Source organism: Hemitrygon akajei, chromosome 8, assembly GCF_048418815.1.
Source record: "Hemitrygon akajei chromosome 8, sHemAka1.3, whole genome shotgun sequence".
Lineage (NCBI taxonomy): Eukaryota > Metazoa > Chordata > Chondrichthyes > Myliobatiformes > Dasyatidae > Hemitrygon > Hemitrygon akajei.
The window spans coordinates 164,356,569-164,371,884 of NC_133131.1; the positions used below are offsets into that span (position 1 = coordinate 164,356,569).

The 15,316-nt window shown below is 46.0% G+C and overlaps 1 protein-coding gene across 4 annotated transcripts in view; it reads right to left on the minus strand.

Annotated features, from left to right (window-relative positions):
- The window catches only part of scn5lab (sodium channel, voltage gated, type V-like, alpha b), a 583,358-nt gene that overhangs the window by 305,854 nt on the left and 262,188 nt on the right, over positions 1-15,316 (minus strand). For all 4 annotated transcript variants that reach the window (XM_073054976.1, XM_073054978.1, XM_073054975.1 and 1 more), the window contains one exon: positions 12,533-12,652. In XM_073054976.1, the coding sequence (XP_072911077.1) occupies positions 12,533-12,652 (120 nt within the window). The remainder of the gene's footprint in view (positions 1-12,532; positions 12,653-15,316) is intronic.

The following is a 15,316-nucleotide window of genomic DNA, read 5'->3' on the forward strand; positions in this document are numbered from 1 at the left end:
CTGCATTCACGAATGTCACACAGGGGAGGGCAGCCCCACAGGCATGAAGCTGTTTGAAATTGTGTTGTCCAATTAAAATACTCCAATGGTAAATAGGAGAGAGACAGAGCATTATTTTACAGGAAAAGGACTGGGGATCCACTCTCTGTAGGAGTGTTCAGTTTTTAACACTTTCTTCTCAACACAGTACAGGCCCTTCAGCCCACAATGTTGTGCTGACCTTTTAACCTACTCCAAGGTCAATCTAACTCTTCCCTCCCACATAACCCTCCTTTTTTCCCTCATCCATTTGGCTATCTTAAATGCCCCAAACTGTCTGTCTCCACCACCTCCCCAGGCAGAATGTTCCGGGTACTCAGCACTCCCTGGGTAATGAAATTACCTCTGACATTCCCTCCGTACTTTCCTCCAAACAGAGTAAAATGTACAAGATAATGAGAGGCATTGATCGTGTGGATAGTCAGAGGCTTTTCCCCAGGGCTGGAATGGCTAACATGAGAGGGCACAGTTTTAAGGTGCTTGGAAGTAGGTACAGAGAAGATGTCAGGGGTAAGTTTTTTTTTTACACAGACAGTGGTAAGAGCGTGGAATGAGCTGCTGGTGACGGCGGTGGAGGTGGATACGATAGGGTCTTTTAAGAGACTTTTGGATAGGTACATGGAGCTTAGAAAAATAGCGGGCTATAGGTAAAGCCTAGGTGGTTCTAAGTTAGAGACATGTTTGGCACAGCTTTGTGGGCCAAAGGGCCTGTATTGTGCTGTAGGTTTTCTATGTTTTTTGCTATGTAAAATTATGCCTCCTCAGAGAATTTGTATATCCCATGAATGACAAGGTTCGCCAATCTATTCAGGGATCACCTCTTTAAACATTTCTCTGAGTCACAGAGAAAAGCAACACAGAGACAGGCCCTTTGGCCCATCTTATTAATGCTGACCAAGGTGCCCACCTACACCCATTTGTCTGTGTTTGGCGCATTCCCCCTCCATACATTTATTCACATGTACTTTAAATGTCATTATTGTACTTGCCTCAACCATTTCAAAAATCCAAGGTGCAGAGGAACTTGGGAGTCCTTGTGCAGGATTCCCCAAAGGTTAATTTGCAGGTTGAGTCTGTGGTGAGGAATGCAAATGCAATGTTAGCATTCATTTCAAGAGGACTAGAATATAAAAGCAAGGATGTAATGTTGAGGCTTTATAATACTCACTTGCAGTACTGTGAGCAGTTTTGGGCACCTTATCTAAAAAAGAGGATATGCTAACATTGGAGAGGGTTCAAAAGAGGTTCACAAAATGATTCCAGGATTGAAAGACTTATTATATGAGGAGCATTTGATGGCTCTGGCTTAAATTTAGAAGAATGAGGGGGAATCTCATTGAAACCTATTGAATGTTGAAAGGCCTCAGTAGGGTAGATGTGGAGTAGATATTTCTATAGTGGGGGATTCTGGTACCGAAGTGCACAACCTCAGCATAGAAGGACATTTAGTACAGAGATGAGGAGGAACTTATTTAGCCAGAGAGTGGTGAATCTGTGGAATATGTTGTCACAGAGAGCTGTGGATGCCAGGTCACTGAGTGTATTTAAAGTGGAGGCTGATAGAGTCTTGATTCGCCAGGGTGTGAAAGGTTACAGAGAGAAGGCAGGGGATTGGGGTTGAGAGGTAAATGAATTATCCATGATGAAATGGCTGAGCAGAATTCGATGGGCTGAATGGCCTAACTTTGCTCCAGTGTCTCCTGGTGTCATCTCCTCTGGCGGTTTGTTCTGTATACGCTCCACCCTCTCATGAAGTGTTATCCCAACGCCTGTCCAAATGGACCACGGAGGAGGTGAGGTTGTACAGCACAGTGGTGCAGTCATTAAAGCTGCTGGCTTCAGGCTTCAATTCCTGACCTCAGCTGCTGTATGCTTAGCGTCTGCCTGTTCTCCCTGTGACTCCGCGGCTTTCCCTTTGGTACTGCTGTGTCCTTCAACATCCCTGGGATGGTAGGATAATTAGAACATAGAACTGCACAGCACAGTTGGTGCACGTTGGTGCACTTTTAACCTAACCCTTCCCTCCCACACAGAACAAAAAATATATATTTCTTTTGTCAATGTGCCCATCTAAAAATCTTTTAAATGTCCTTAATGTATCAGACGCAGCCACCGTCCCTGGCAGTGCATTCCATGCCCCCACCACTCTCTCTGTAAAAAGTTCGCACACCTTTCTGGAATGAACTCCGTCTGCCATAAGCGGTTACTGTAAACTGCCCCTCCTGCAGATAAGTGGTAAACTCTGGAGGGAATTGATGGAGAGTACAATGGGATTTACCACAGGATTGGTGTACGTGGGTGCCTAACGGTTGGCTCGGCAGTTCAACGGGTATGCTTCTGTGTTGAATGACTCCATGAATAACTCCTCTACTTTGGGCAGTGGATCTGTGGAGGTCAAGGAATTAGGTATATTTAAAGCACAGGTTGATTGTTACAAGTGTGAGGTATTGCACTTTGGAAGGAAAAACCAAGGTAGAACACACAAGGTAAATGGTAGGGCACTGAGGAGTGCAGTAGAACAGAGGGATCTAGGAATACAGATACATAATTCCCTAAAAGTGGTGTCACAGGTAGATAGGGTAGTAAAGAGAGCTTTTGGTACATTGGCCTTTATAAATCTAAGTATTGAGTATAAGAGTTGGAATGTTATGGTGAGTTTATATAAGACATTGGTGAGGCCGAATTTGGAGTATTGTGTGCAGTTTTGGTCACCGAATTACAGGAAAGATATTAATAAGGTTGAAAGAGTGCAGAGAAGGTTTACAAGGATGTTGCCGGGACTTGAGAAACTGAGTTACAGAGAAAGGTTGAATAGGTTAGGACTTTATTCCCTGGAGCGTAGAAGAATGAGGGGAGATTTGATAGAGGTATATAAAATTATGATGGGTATAGATAGACTGAATGCAAGCGGGCTTTTTCCACTGAGGCTAGGGGAGAAAAAAACCAGAGGTCATGGGTTAAAAGTGAAGGGGGAAAAGTTTAAAGGGAACATTGGTGGGGGGGCTTCTTCACACAGAGAGTGGTGGGAGTGTGGAATGAGCTGCCAGATGAAGTGGTAAATGCAGGCTCACTTTTAACATTTAAGAAAAACTTGGACAGGTACGTGGATGAGTGGGGTATGGAGGGATATGGGCCAGGTGCAGGTCAGTGGGACTAGGCAGAAAAATGGTTCGGCCCAGCCAAGAAGGGCCAAAAGGCCTGTTTCTGTGCTGTAATGTTCTATGGTTCTATGATTAGAGTGTCAAAAGTTACAGAGAGCAGTCAGCAGAATGGGGCTGAGAGGGATAATAAATTAGCCATGATGGAATGGTGAATCAGACTCGATGGGCCAAATGGCCTAATTCTGCTCCTTACAGTGTTCCGGAGGAACCAGGCTGAGGTGCTGACAAAGGTGAGACAATAAAGGGTCGGAGGTCTACTGCCTTGGCACCCAAGAGAGAGGATCCCCCCCCCCAAGCTGAGCCAGGCTGTTTTAGAGCTGTTCCCTGTGCTCAGAGGCACCCAGCCGGTGACTGACAACCACTTCACATGACATGGAAACTCATGACGGCCACAAGGTGAAACGTGATTTAGTGAAGCCAGCGAGGCGTCAAAACTGGCTCTGGCTCCACAGACACATGCTTGCCGCGTCACTGGGAAAACCTAGCTCCCACCCCACCGCTCACCACATTCCTGCCAACTCTTTCTCACTCCCGCTGGCAGAAAATTAAATTCTGGTCCAAGCTAAAATGGGCGATGGGCAGCTAATAAATCTGTTCTTAATGTACAAGACCTCCTTCTCATTGGAATAATGAACATTTAACTCAAGAAGATATAAAGGTTATGGGGGGGTGGGGGTTTAGGTTGAATGGCGAAATATCAGACCATTAGACACAGGAGCAGAATTAGGCCATTCAGCCCATCAAAACTGCTCCACCATTCCTACTTTGGGCAGCGGATCTGTGGAATTCTTTACCACAGTTGGCTGTGGAGGCCAAAGCATGGGGTATATTTAAAGCACAGGTTGATTAGTCAGGGTGTCAAAGGTTATGGAGAGAAGTCAGCAGAATGGGGTTAAGAGGGATAATAAATCAGCCATGATGGAATGGTGAATCAGACCTGGTCGAGAGGGTTGTAAATCTAGTCGGCTCCACCTTGGGTACTAGCCTGCAAAGTACCCAGGACAATTTTCAGGGAGCAGTGTGTCAGAAAGGAAGCGTCCATTATTAAGGACCTCCAGCACCCAGGGCATGCCCTTTTCTCACTGTTACCATCAGGTAGGAGATACAGAAGCCTGAAGGCACACACTCAGCGATTCAGGAACAACTTCTTCCCCTCTGTCATCCGATTCCTAAATGTCCCTTGGACACTACCTCACTTTTTTTAATATACAGTATTTCTGTTTTTTTGCACATTTTTAATCTATTCAATATTCATATATTGTAATTGATTTACTTATTTATTATTTTTATTTCATTTATTATTTTTTTCTATATTGCTTTGAACTGCTGCTGCTAAGTTGATAAATATCACGTCACGTTGCCGGTGATAATAAACCTGATTCTGATTCAGATTCATGGCTGATTTATTATCCATCTCAACCCCATTCTCCTGCCCTCTCCCCGTAACCTTTGACACCCTTACTAATCAAAAACCTATCAACCTCTGCTTTAGATACACCCAATGGTCTGGCTTCATAGCAATGAATTCCACAGGTTCACTGCCCTTTGGCTAAAGAGACATGGATAGAGTTGGTAGTGAGAATCTTTATTCCCAAGGTAGGGGTAAGAAAAACAAGAGGGCAGAAGCTTCAGGTAAGACGGGGGGCAGTTTTCAAAAGGGGAACTGAAGTGGCACAGAGAGTGGTCGAAATCTGTAATGTGCTACCAGAGGAGGGGCTGGGATTAAATATACTAAAGCGGTATTTGGATAGACCCTTACATTGGCAAGGCATGGAGCAGGGGTCCCCAGCCTGGGGTCCGTGGGCCCCTTGGTTAGTAGTAGGGGTCCATGGCATAACAAAGGTTGGCAACCTCTGGCACAGAGGGACACAGTGTTAATGCAGGCCACTGGGATTGATAAAGGTCAGCATGGACGTGGGTGGACCAAAGGGCCTGTTTCGGTGCTGTACAATTCTATGGCTCAAAAGTATGAACAGGACCTAGGCCATTTGGCCCATCTAGCCTGCTCTATCAATCAATGTGAACATAACCAGTCATCTATGTTACACCATAGTTCCTCTCTCTCCCACTACCCCTTGATATTCAGAAACCTAAATATCTTTTTTCCTTAAACATATTCAGCAAAAGGAATTAGAATTTCTAGTAAGATAGGAAAGACTTATACCGCAAGATCTTTCGGCCCATTACATTAGTACTGTTCAATCATGACTAATTTCCTATAACCGTTCTCCTACCTTCTCCCTGTAACCCTCACCCACACAACCCCCCATCCTCACCAACCTGAACCACTCAATCTCTACCTTAAATACACACAATGACTTGAGTCCCATGGACCTAATACAAGGTGATTCAACAATAATTAACGAAGAGAGTTTTTTAAAAATTAGTTTGTTAATCTTTGACCAATTTTATGACAGCATTGATACAAAATGAGCACCTTTATTTTAAGCTAATTATGACCTGTGTGGGTTTCCCAGTGCTCTGGTTTCTCCCCATGTTCCGAAGACCTATGGATTTGAAGGTTGGTTGCCCACGTGGGTATAGTTGGATGGGGCAGGCTCGGTGGCCTGCTGCCATTCTGTATCTCTACATAAAGAAAGAAATGGAGGTGTACAGGATGAGTAGAGGCTTAGATCGTGTGGGCAGCCAGAGACGTCTTCCCTGGGTGGGAAAGGCAAACTTTTAAGAAGATTGGAGGAAAGTATGGGGTGGGGTGTCAGAGTTAAGTTTTTTACCCAGAGAGTGGTGGGTGCATAGAACACCATACCACGGTTAGTGTTAGAGACAAATACATAAGGGACATTTCAGATTGACACATGGATGACAGAAAAATGGAGGGCTATGTAGGAGGGAAGGTTTAGATTGATCTTAGAGTAGGTTAAAACGTCAGCACAATATTGTGAGCTGAAGGGCCTGTACTGTGCTGTAATGTTCCATTACAACTTTAACAGAATGGCATGGTAGCGTAGTGGTTAGCACAACACTTTACAGTACCAGCAACTGGGGTTCAATTCCCGTCGCTGCTTGTAAGGAGTTTGTACATTCTCCCCGTGACCGTGTGGGTTCCCTCCTGGTGCTCTGGTTTCCTCCCACAGTCCAACAATGTACCGTTTGGTAGGTTAATTGGTCATTGCAAATTTTCCCGTGATTTTAATCTCAGATTAAAATCGGGAGATTGCTGGACGGCGTGGCTCGAAGGGCTGGAACATTCTCAATAAATAAGTAAAACGATGGACTGAGTAATCCTGAATTTGTATCACACTCCCAGAGTCTTCTCAAATCCTAAGTGACAGCAGGCAATGCTCTGCAGGCTAATTCAAAACTACCAATCCAAGGTCAAGCCAGGACATTGTACTGACAATCCATAATTAGAAAATATTGAGTAATTCTGGATATCCATCACTGTACTGAATGCGCTGAATCACACACCAAAATCAGTTTCTCCCGACTCACTCTGTCCAAACCCTTCAGAGCTACTCTACCTCCCCTACTCTTCTCGGATCTCATTTCTGCACATTGAACAAATGTGCCTTCTGACAAACCACCTCCCACCCTCAATTGAAGACATCTCTCCCAGGAACAAAAAGTGCGGTCTCACCGGTTGTGATGAGATACATTAGGGACGTTTAAGAATCTCTTCAGTAGGCACATGGATGGGTGACAGTAAAATGGAAGGTGATGTAGAAGGGCATGGTTAGATTGATATTAGAATAGGTTAATGGGTCAGCTGCAGGGCCTGTGTTCCATGACAGTTTCATCTACTTCTTGGTTCAAACGAGAGATATGGGTGCTGCTGACAATGCTGGCATTTCTTCCCCATACCTAGACCCCAGGAGACAGTTGAGGGCCACCGACGTGGGGTAATCTAGAGTCACGGACTGGGTCTGGACAACAGATCTCCTCCCTTTAAAGGATATTAGTGAACCACGTGGGTTTTTGCAACAATCTGGTCATTTCTGACAAAGACCTTTTTTAATTCCAGCTTTTAATGTGGAGTCGTTTTCCCAGGGTTGGGGACTCAAGAACTAGAGGGCACAGGTTGAAGGTGAGAGACGAGAGGTTTAACCCGAGGTGGTCAGTATATGGAATGAGATGCCAGAGGATATAGTTGAGGCAGATATATTAACAACATTTAAAAAGCACCTGAACAAGGAATTGGAATAGTTAATCCATTTTCTTCTGGTGAGAACAATCCTATCTCAGATCAATGCTTCTAAAAGCTTTCTCACCACTGACCAGCCTGAAGCTGCAGAACTTATCCCTACTCCCCTCTTTGAGAAGGTAGTGCATCTGCTAACTTGTTTCTAGGCATTTCATGACTATAATTAAACTTCCCCTCAGTCTCTGTATTTGCAGAAGAAATAGCACCAGCCTGGGTATTTTCTCCTCACGGGGAAGCAACCTCACAAAAGGTGCACCAGACCCTTTCTAATGACATCACTTCCTGTAGTATGATGGCCAGGGCTTAAATAGTAGACAGGTTGTGATCTGTACTACCTACTTGATTTTAAGATCAACTGCTCTGTGTCGACGAGGCTCAGACACCGCTGGCATTGGCGAGAGAATGCCATTGATAACATGGCACTGTACAGGCCCTTCGGCCCACAATGTCGTGCTGACCTTGTAACCTACTCCAAGATCAATCTAACCCTTCCCTCCCACATAGCCCTCCATTTTAATTTCAATCACGTGCCTATCTTAAACGTCCCTAAAGTACCTTCCTCTTCCAGCATTCCCCAGCAGTGCATTCCACACACCCATCACTCTCTGTGTAAAACACCTACCTCTGATGTCCCCCCTATACTTTCCTCCAATCACCTTTAAACTATGCCTTCCCATATTAGCCATTGCCACCATGAGATAAAGGAGCTGGCTGTTCATTTTATCTATGCCTGTTATCACCTTATGTCTACTTGAGTCCAAGAAAACAATAATTGACACATTAAGTGTCAAGGCATTGGCAGCAACCTGCCGGGTCAGAGTAAAGCCAGCACAAGCTGGAACCCTTGCTCCACAACGTTCAGCAGCTGACAGTTCAGCCACTCGTATTTCCAGCCCTTTAACGTACACACAGGGAGCAAATACCCAAGGTAAACTCTTCCATCTCATGTTCGCGACATTGATTGCTTATTTATTTATATCATTCTTTCTTCTTTTTGTATTTATCTTCTGTACTCTGGCTGAAAGCCCTAGTTGGGCAGTTGTTTGTTGACTCTATTATAGTTACCATTATGTAGATCTGTTGAGCATGTCCCACAAGAAAGTGAATCTCAGGGTTGTATATGGTACCATACATGTACTTTGATAATGAGATTTGCTTTCAACTGTGATAGTGAGGTGGGTGATGCTCGTGGGTGGACTCTGGGAATGTCAACACAGTGGAGGCCAAACGCCCTCCGTCCACCCTTCTCTTTGACCTGCAGTACAGGAGGAATGCGATTGCTTTGGAGAGAGTGCACAAGTGGGATAATGGGAGTGTTTCATTTGTCAGCATGTACTAGGTATGCACCGTAAGTAATTAGGAGCACGGTAGCGTGGCGGTTTTAGGGCAATGCTATTACAGCTCAGGGCTCTCAGAGGTCGGAGTTCAATTCCAACGCCATTCTGCTAGAAGTCTCTGTATGTCCTCACCATGGAATGTATTGGTTTTCTCCAGGTGCTCCAGTTTCCTCCCACAGTCCAAAAGACCCACTAGGTAGGTTATATCACAGCCCAAAAGACCCCCCAGGTGGGTTAAATCACAGTCCAAAAGACCCACTAGGTGGGTTATATCACAGCCCAAAAGACCCCCCAGGTAGGTTAAACCACAGCCCAAAAGAACCACCAGGTGGGTTAAATCACAGTCCAAAAGACCCACCAGGTGGGTTAAACCACAGTCCAAAAGACCCCCCAGGTGGGTTAAACCACAGTCCAAAAGGCCCACCAGGGGGGTTAAACCACAGTCCAAAAGACCCCCCAGGTAGGTTATATCACAGTCCAAAAGACCCACCAGGTGGGTTAAACCACAGTCCAAAAGACCCCCTAGGTGGGTTAAATCACAGTCCAAAAGACCCACCAGGTGGGTTAAACCACAGTCCAAAAGACCCCCCAGGTGGGTTATACCACAGTCCAAAAGACCCCCCAGGTGGGTTATACCACAGTCCAAAAGACCCCCCACGTGGGTTAAACCACAGTCCAAAAGACCCCCCAGGTGGGTTAAACCACAGTCCAAAAGACCCCCCAGGTGGGTTATACCACAGTCCAAAAGACCCCCCACGTGGGTTAAACCACAGTCCAAAAGACCCCCCAGGTGGGTTAAACCACAGTCCAAAAGACCCCCCAGGTAGGTTAAATCACAGTCCAAAAGACCCCCCACGTGGGTTAAACCACAGTCCAAAAGACCCCCCAGGTGGGTTAAACCACAGTCCAAAAGACCCCCCAGGTAGGTTAAATCACAGTCCAAAAGACCCACCAGGTGGGTTAAATCACAGTCCAAAAGACCCCCCAGGTGGGTTATACCACAGTCCAAAAGACCCCCCACGTGGGTTAAACCACAGTCCAAAAGACCCACCAGGTGGGTTAAATCACAGTCCAAAAGACCCCCCAGGTGGATTAAACCACAGTCCAAAAGACCCACCAGGTGGGTTAAATCACAGTCCAAAAGACCCCCCAGGTGGGTTAAACCACAGTCCAAAAGACCCCCCAGGTGGGTTATACCACAGTCCAAAAGACCCCCCACGTGGGTTAAACCACAGTCCAAAAGACCCCCCAGGTAGGTTAAATCACAGTCCAAAAGACCCACCAGGTGGGTTAAATCACAGTCCAAAAAGACCCCCCAGGTGGGTTATACCACAGTCCAAAAGACCCCCCACGTGGGTTAAACCACAGTCCAAAAGACCCACCAGGTGGGTTAAATCACAGTCCAAAAGACCCCCCAGGTGGATTAAACCACAGTCCAAAAGACCCACCAGGTGGGTTAAACCACAGTCCAAAAGACCCACCAGGTGGGTTAAATCACAGTCCAAAAGACCCACCAGGTGGGTTAAATCACAGTCCAAAAGACCCCCCAGGTGGGTTATACCACAGTCCAAAAGACCCCCCACGTGGGTTAAACCACAGTCCAAAAGACCCCCCAGGTGGGTTATACCACAGTCCAAAAGACCCCCCAGGTGGGTTATACCACAGCCCAAAAGACCCCCCAGGTGGGTTATATCACAGTCCAAAAGACCCCCCAGGTAGGTTAAATCACAGTCCAAAAGACCCACCAGGTGGGTTAAATCACAGTCCAAAAGACCCCCCAGGTGGGTTATTGTACACTGACCCGTGATTAGGTTAGGTTCAATTGGGTTTGCTGGAACAGTGTGGCTCGGAGGGCTGGAAGGGCCTACTCCACACTGTGTCTCGAAATAAATAAACAAACAAATAAATAGATTGACAGACGGACTACTGTATTGAAAGAGCTTGCATACACTAGGACTTTATTCCCTGAAGCACAGGAGATTGAGGGGGTCCTGATAGAGGTATATCCGATCATAAGGGCATGGACAGGGTGAGGGGGGTTCCAGGAACAAGAGGATTAAGATCGGAGACGAGAGATTTAAAAAGGGATGCCAGGGGCACCTTCTTCATTCAAAGAGTAGTGTGCATGTGGAATAAGGTTGAGGCAGGCACATAAGCAACATTTAAAATCCTTCTGGATAAGTACACGTTTAGGAAAGGCTTCAAGTCTATGGACCAAAGGTGGGTGGATACGACCTGCTCACTAGGCAACAGAGTCAGCATGGATGAGTGTCAGAAGGGCCTGTGTTGCTGCTGTCTGACTCTATACTGAGTTTGCTTTAGAACACAAGACCAGAATTAGGCCATTTGGCCCTTTGAGGTTGTTCTACCATTCAATCACAGCTGATTGATCATCTCCCTCAACTCCTTCTCCTTTTCCTGATTTCCTTGGAGTGCAGGAGACTGGAGGTTCCTGATTGAGAACTACAAAAGTCTGAGTGACAAAGGAGTCTAAACTCAGAGGGTGGCATTTAAGGTAAGAAGAGGTGGTCTGGAGAGGATTGAGCTTGTGCCTCGTGATTGACTTAATTGCGTTTCATTTCCAGTCTACTTACCCACAACACTGATTCACTGAACATAGAAAGGTACAGCACAGCAACACATTCCCCCTTCCATCAATCACTTCTTCACTAATAGAGCCATAGAACAGTACAGCACAGGAACATCTAGTCCATGACAAACCATTTAAACTGCCTAGTCCCATCGACCTACACTTGGACCATAGCCCTCCAAATCCCTTTATCCATGTTCCTATCTAAACTTCATTAAACCAGTCCCACCTGCCTGAACGTGGTCCATATCCCTGCTATGGCTGCCTGTACACTTATTTGTCTAAATGCATCTGGAACGTTCCCATCGTATCTCCTTCCACTACCTCCCCTGGCAGTGCTGGAAATCTCGAGCAACACACACAAAATGCTGGGGGGAGCTCAACAGGTCAGGCAGGATCTGTGGAGGGGAATAAACAGTCAACGAGATGTTACATGAGGACTCATCAGAGTCCTGTTGAAGGATCACAGCCTGAAACGCCAACTGTTTATTCCCTTCCATGGATGCTGCCCGACCTGCCGAGTTCCTCCAGCATTTTGTGTGTGTTTTCTTACCCATCTTCCGTAAACTTTCCCCCCTCTCACCTTAAAGTATTTGACGCTTTCACTCTGGGGAAATGGTCTCTCTCCAAGCCCCTTGTTATTTTATAGACCCTCAGGTGGACATCGGAGCTCTGTGTTTGCTCTGGGAACTTTACCACTTAGACTGGATGGTGATGAGGAGATCCGTCTCTACCAAAGGAGGTGTAAGTCGCTCCTTCCCTCCGCCAGCCTGCAGGTCACCCTTGGGCAAGGTGTAGCATCTGCTTACCCCCCCCACCCCACCACCGCCAATCAGGGTCATGTGAAGCCACGGGAGCCCGTGGTGGATGGTCATATGAGCAGCCGGTGCAGATCACGAGTCCTGGTTATGTGACCACTGACGCCAGGCAGACAATCTCTGAAGAGTATTGATAATGGCTGGGGTCCGTCCTGTAAAGACACTGCCCAGAAGACAGCAATGGCAAACCCCTTCTGCAGAAAAATTTGCCAAGAACAATCACAGTTATGGAAAGACCATGATCGCCCATGACATACGGCATGACAAACAACGAACAAACAAACCGCTTGGATTATCATGTGCTGATGTAAAACAGTTCAAATGTCAGTGAGTCCATCCCCACCTCACCACAATCATCACCATAAGAACCACAGGGAGTGGGCTACTGCGGGATGAGCCCCACCCTGTCCACCAGTGAAAGGATATGAATGTACTAAAACTTTAATAGCTATTCTTCTAACATGATGAAAAGGAGTCAGTAGGTACAACGCAGGGCTGGCACTAAATCGGAAAATGGTCTTCCCTTTGTTCAGTACTATAAATGTCTGAAAGAGACAGATATTCAGGTAAACAAGTAACAGTGCAATTATCACACAGCATACAATAGCATATCAAGACATTTAAATACCCCCACCCTCATTATATGTGAACATGAGAGATAACTCTCCCATATAGTGGGGCACTTCCTTGCACTCTGTGACACTATCAGCACTCTTTGACACTCTCTGGCACTGTGTGACACTCTCTGGCGCTGGGTGATACTCTCTGGCACTGGGTGATACTCTCTGGCACTGTGACACTCACTGGCACTGGGTGATACTCTCTGGCACTATGTGACACTCTCTGGCACTGTGACACTCTCTGGCACTATGTGACACTCTCTAGCACTGTGACACTCTCTGGCACTATGTGACACTCTCTGGCACTATGTGACACTCTCTGGCACTGGGTGATACTCTCTGGCACTGGGTGGCTCTCTCTGGCACTATGTGACACTCTCTGGCACTGTGACACTCTCTGTCACTGGGTGACACTCTCTGGCACTATGCAATACTCACTGCTACTGAGCAATACTCTCTGGCACTCTCTGGTACTGGGCAATACTCTCTGGCACTCTCTGGTACTGAGCAATACTCTCTGGCACTCTCTGGTACTGGGCAATACTCTCTGGCACTGTGCAGTACTCTCTGGCACTGGGTGACACTCTCTGGCACTGGGTGACTCTCTGGCACTGGGTGACTCTCTCTGTTTATGTATTTAAGCACATTTCATTTCATATCCGTACTTTAACCTTATTTTTTTATTATTCTTTATGATTGTTAAATGTTGTAGTTCTTTTGTTGCAAGTCACGCCAACAAACCACAGTAAATCAGAATACACGTAAATATACATGGTGAATAAAGTTGACCCCCGATGGAACTGTCTACTGTGAGGCTCAATAGTGCTAGGAGACAATATGTCATATGATGTGGAGGTGTGAGACACTCTGTGAGCGTAAATAATGTGACACTGTGTGACGGTGACATTGAGATACTGTACATCGAGCTATAGAGAGATAGCGAGATACTGCATGGCACTGTAAAGAATTTCTTGACACCATGATGAAGATAAACTTCTGATCTCTCAGCCTCTGAGTTGGAGGGTGGAGCTTAGGACGATGGCGCCAAACGGCGACTCCTTTGCTTGCATTTTTGGAACCAGCTCTATTTCTATCTTTCATATCTCTTTTTTCCCTTTTCAGGGTTCTTTTGAAGACCCTAACCTGGAGTTACATATGCTGACTTTGGTTCTTTACGGAAATGGGACTCGCTCTCGGGGTCTCACGATTGGCCGCTATTCGATATATCAAGGACACGGCCTGGAAGACTAGCGCGCCTTCAGGGCATCAGATTTTTGTAGCTCTGAAGGCGGGCGGATTCGAGGCCGGTGCCGCCATCTGAAGCGTCGTGGGAGCACACGGAAGATCAAAAGCAGCGAGCTGGCTGCTGGCTGTGTGCCCAGAGACCCGAGTTCTTTGGGCACAGAGCTCAGAAAAAGCAATGCAAAAGACTTTTAACATTGTAAATTGGCGGGTTGTTTGTTATGTATCCCCTCTCGCTGTGAAACAGGGACACCTCTTTTTCCCTTAGTAGGGAGAGGGAGAGCCTGTGGTATGTCGAATACCAGGTGAACAAGTAATCTTTGGGGTACTGCAAGTCTGTGTCTTTATCGATGCTTTGCTGCACGCTTGAGTGCTCGGTGAGGGACACCAATGCTTTTTTTACTGGTGGGGGGGATCGTTGCTTTGCTGTTGCATGGGTGGGGGGGGTAGGGGATGGGGGGCTTTGGGGATCTAACATTTAACTGTCATTCATTCTTTGGGGCTCTCCTCTGTTTTCGAGGATGTTTGCGAAGAAAAGGAATTTCAGGATGTATATTGTATACATTTCTCCGACATTAAATGTACCTGTTGAAACCTACTTCATCACGGCCCTTGCACCTTATGTGTCCTCCTGAACTACACTGTTTCTCGCTCTCTATCATGCATCATTGAAGTACTTGAGTATGGGATGATCTACCTGGGTGGCATACAGATGAAGAGTTCTTCTGTATGTTGGTATATGGGACTATAAAAGAATAACAATTACCAGTTGCAAGATTACATGGGCCACCATGGCATTGTGTGACAGAGTATGGCACTGTGAGGTATTGCTTGACACGAGACGTAACACAGTGGGACTCGAGCACACTGTGTGAGACTGTATGGGGCTGATAAATGACACCGTGAGGTGTTACTACCATCGGACTTGAGGTACAGGAGTCTTAGGCCCAACATCACCAAGTTCAGTAATAGTTATTAACCTGAACTGATGTGAATTACTTCTCCCACCTCAACTCTGAGCTGACTCCACAACCTATAGACTCACTTTCAAGAACTCTAACCTTCATCTTCTAATTAGTTCTTTTTTTAAATTTGCACTATTTGTCTTCTTTTGGACATTGGTTGTTTGTCAGTCTTGACTCATGTATAGCTTTTCAAAAAATGTATTGAATTTACTTTCGTGCAAATGCCTGCAAGAAAATGAATCTCAAAGTAGTATGTGGTAACATATAGGGACTTTGAGAATAAACTTATTTTTGACTTTTGAATTTTTTTGACACTCCGTGACACTGTGTAATTCTGTAAGGCTCTGTGTAACACTGAGTGACAAACACAAAATGCTGGAGG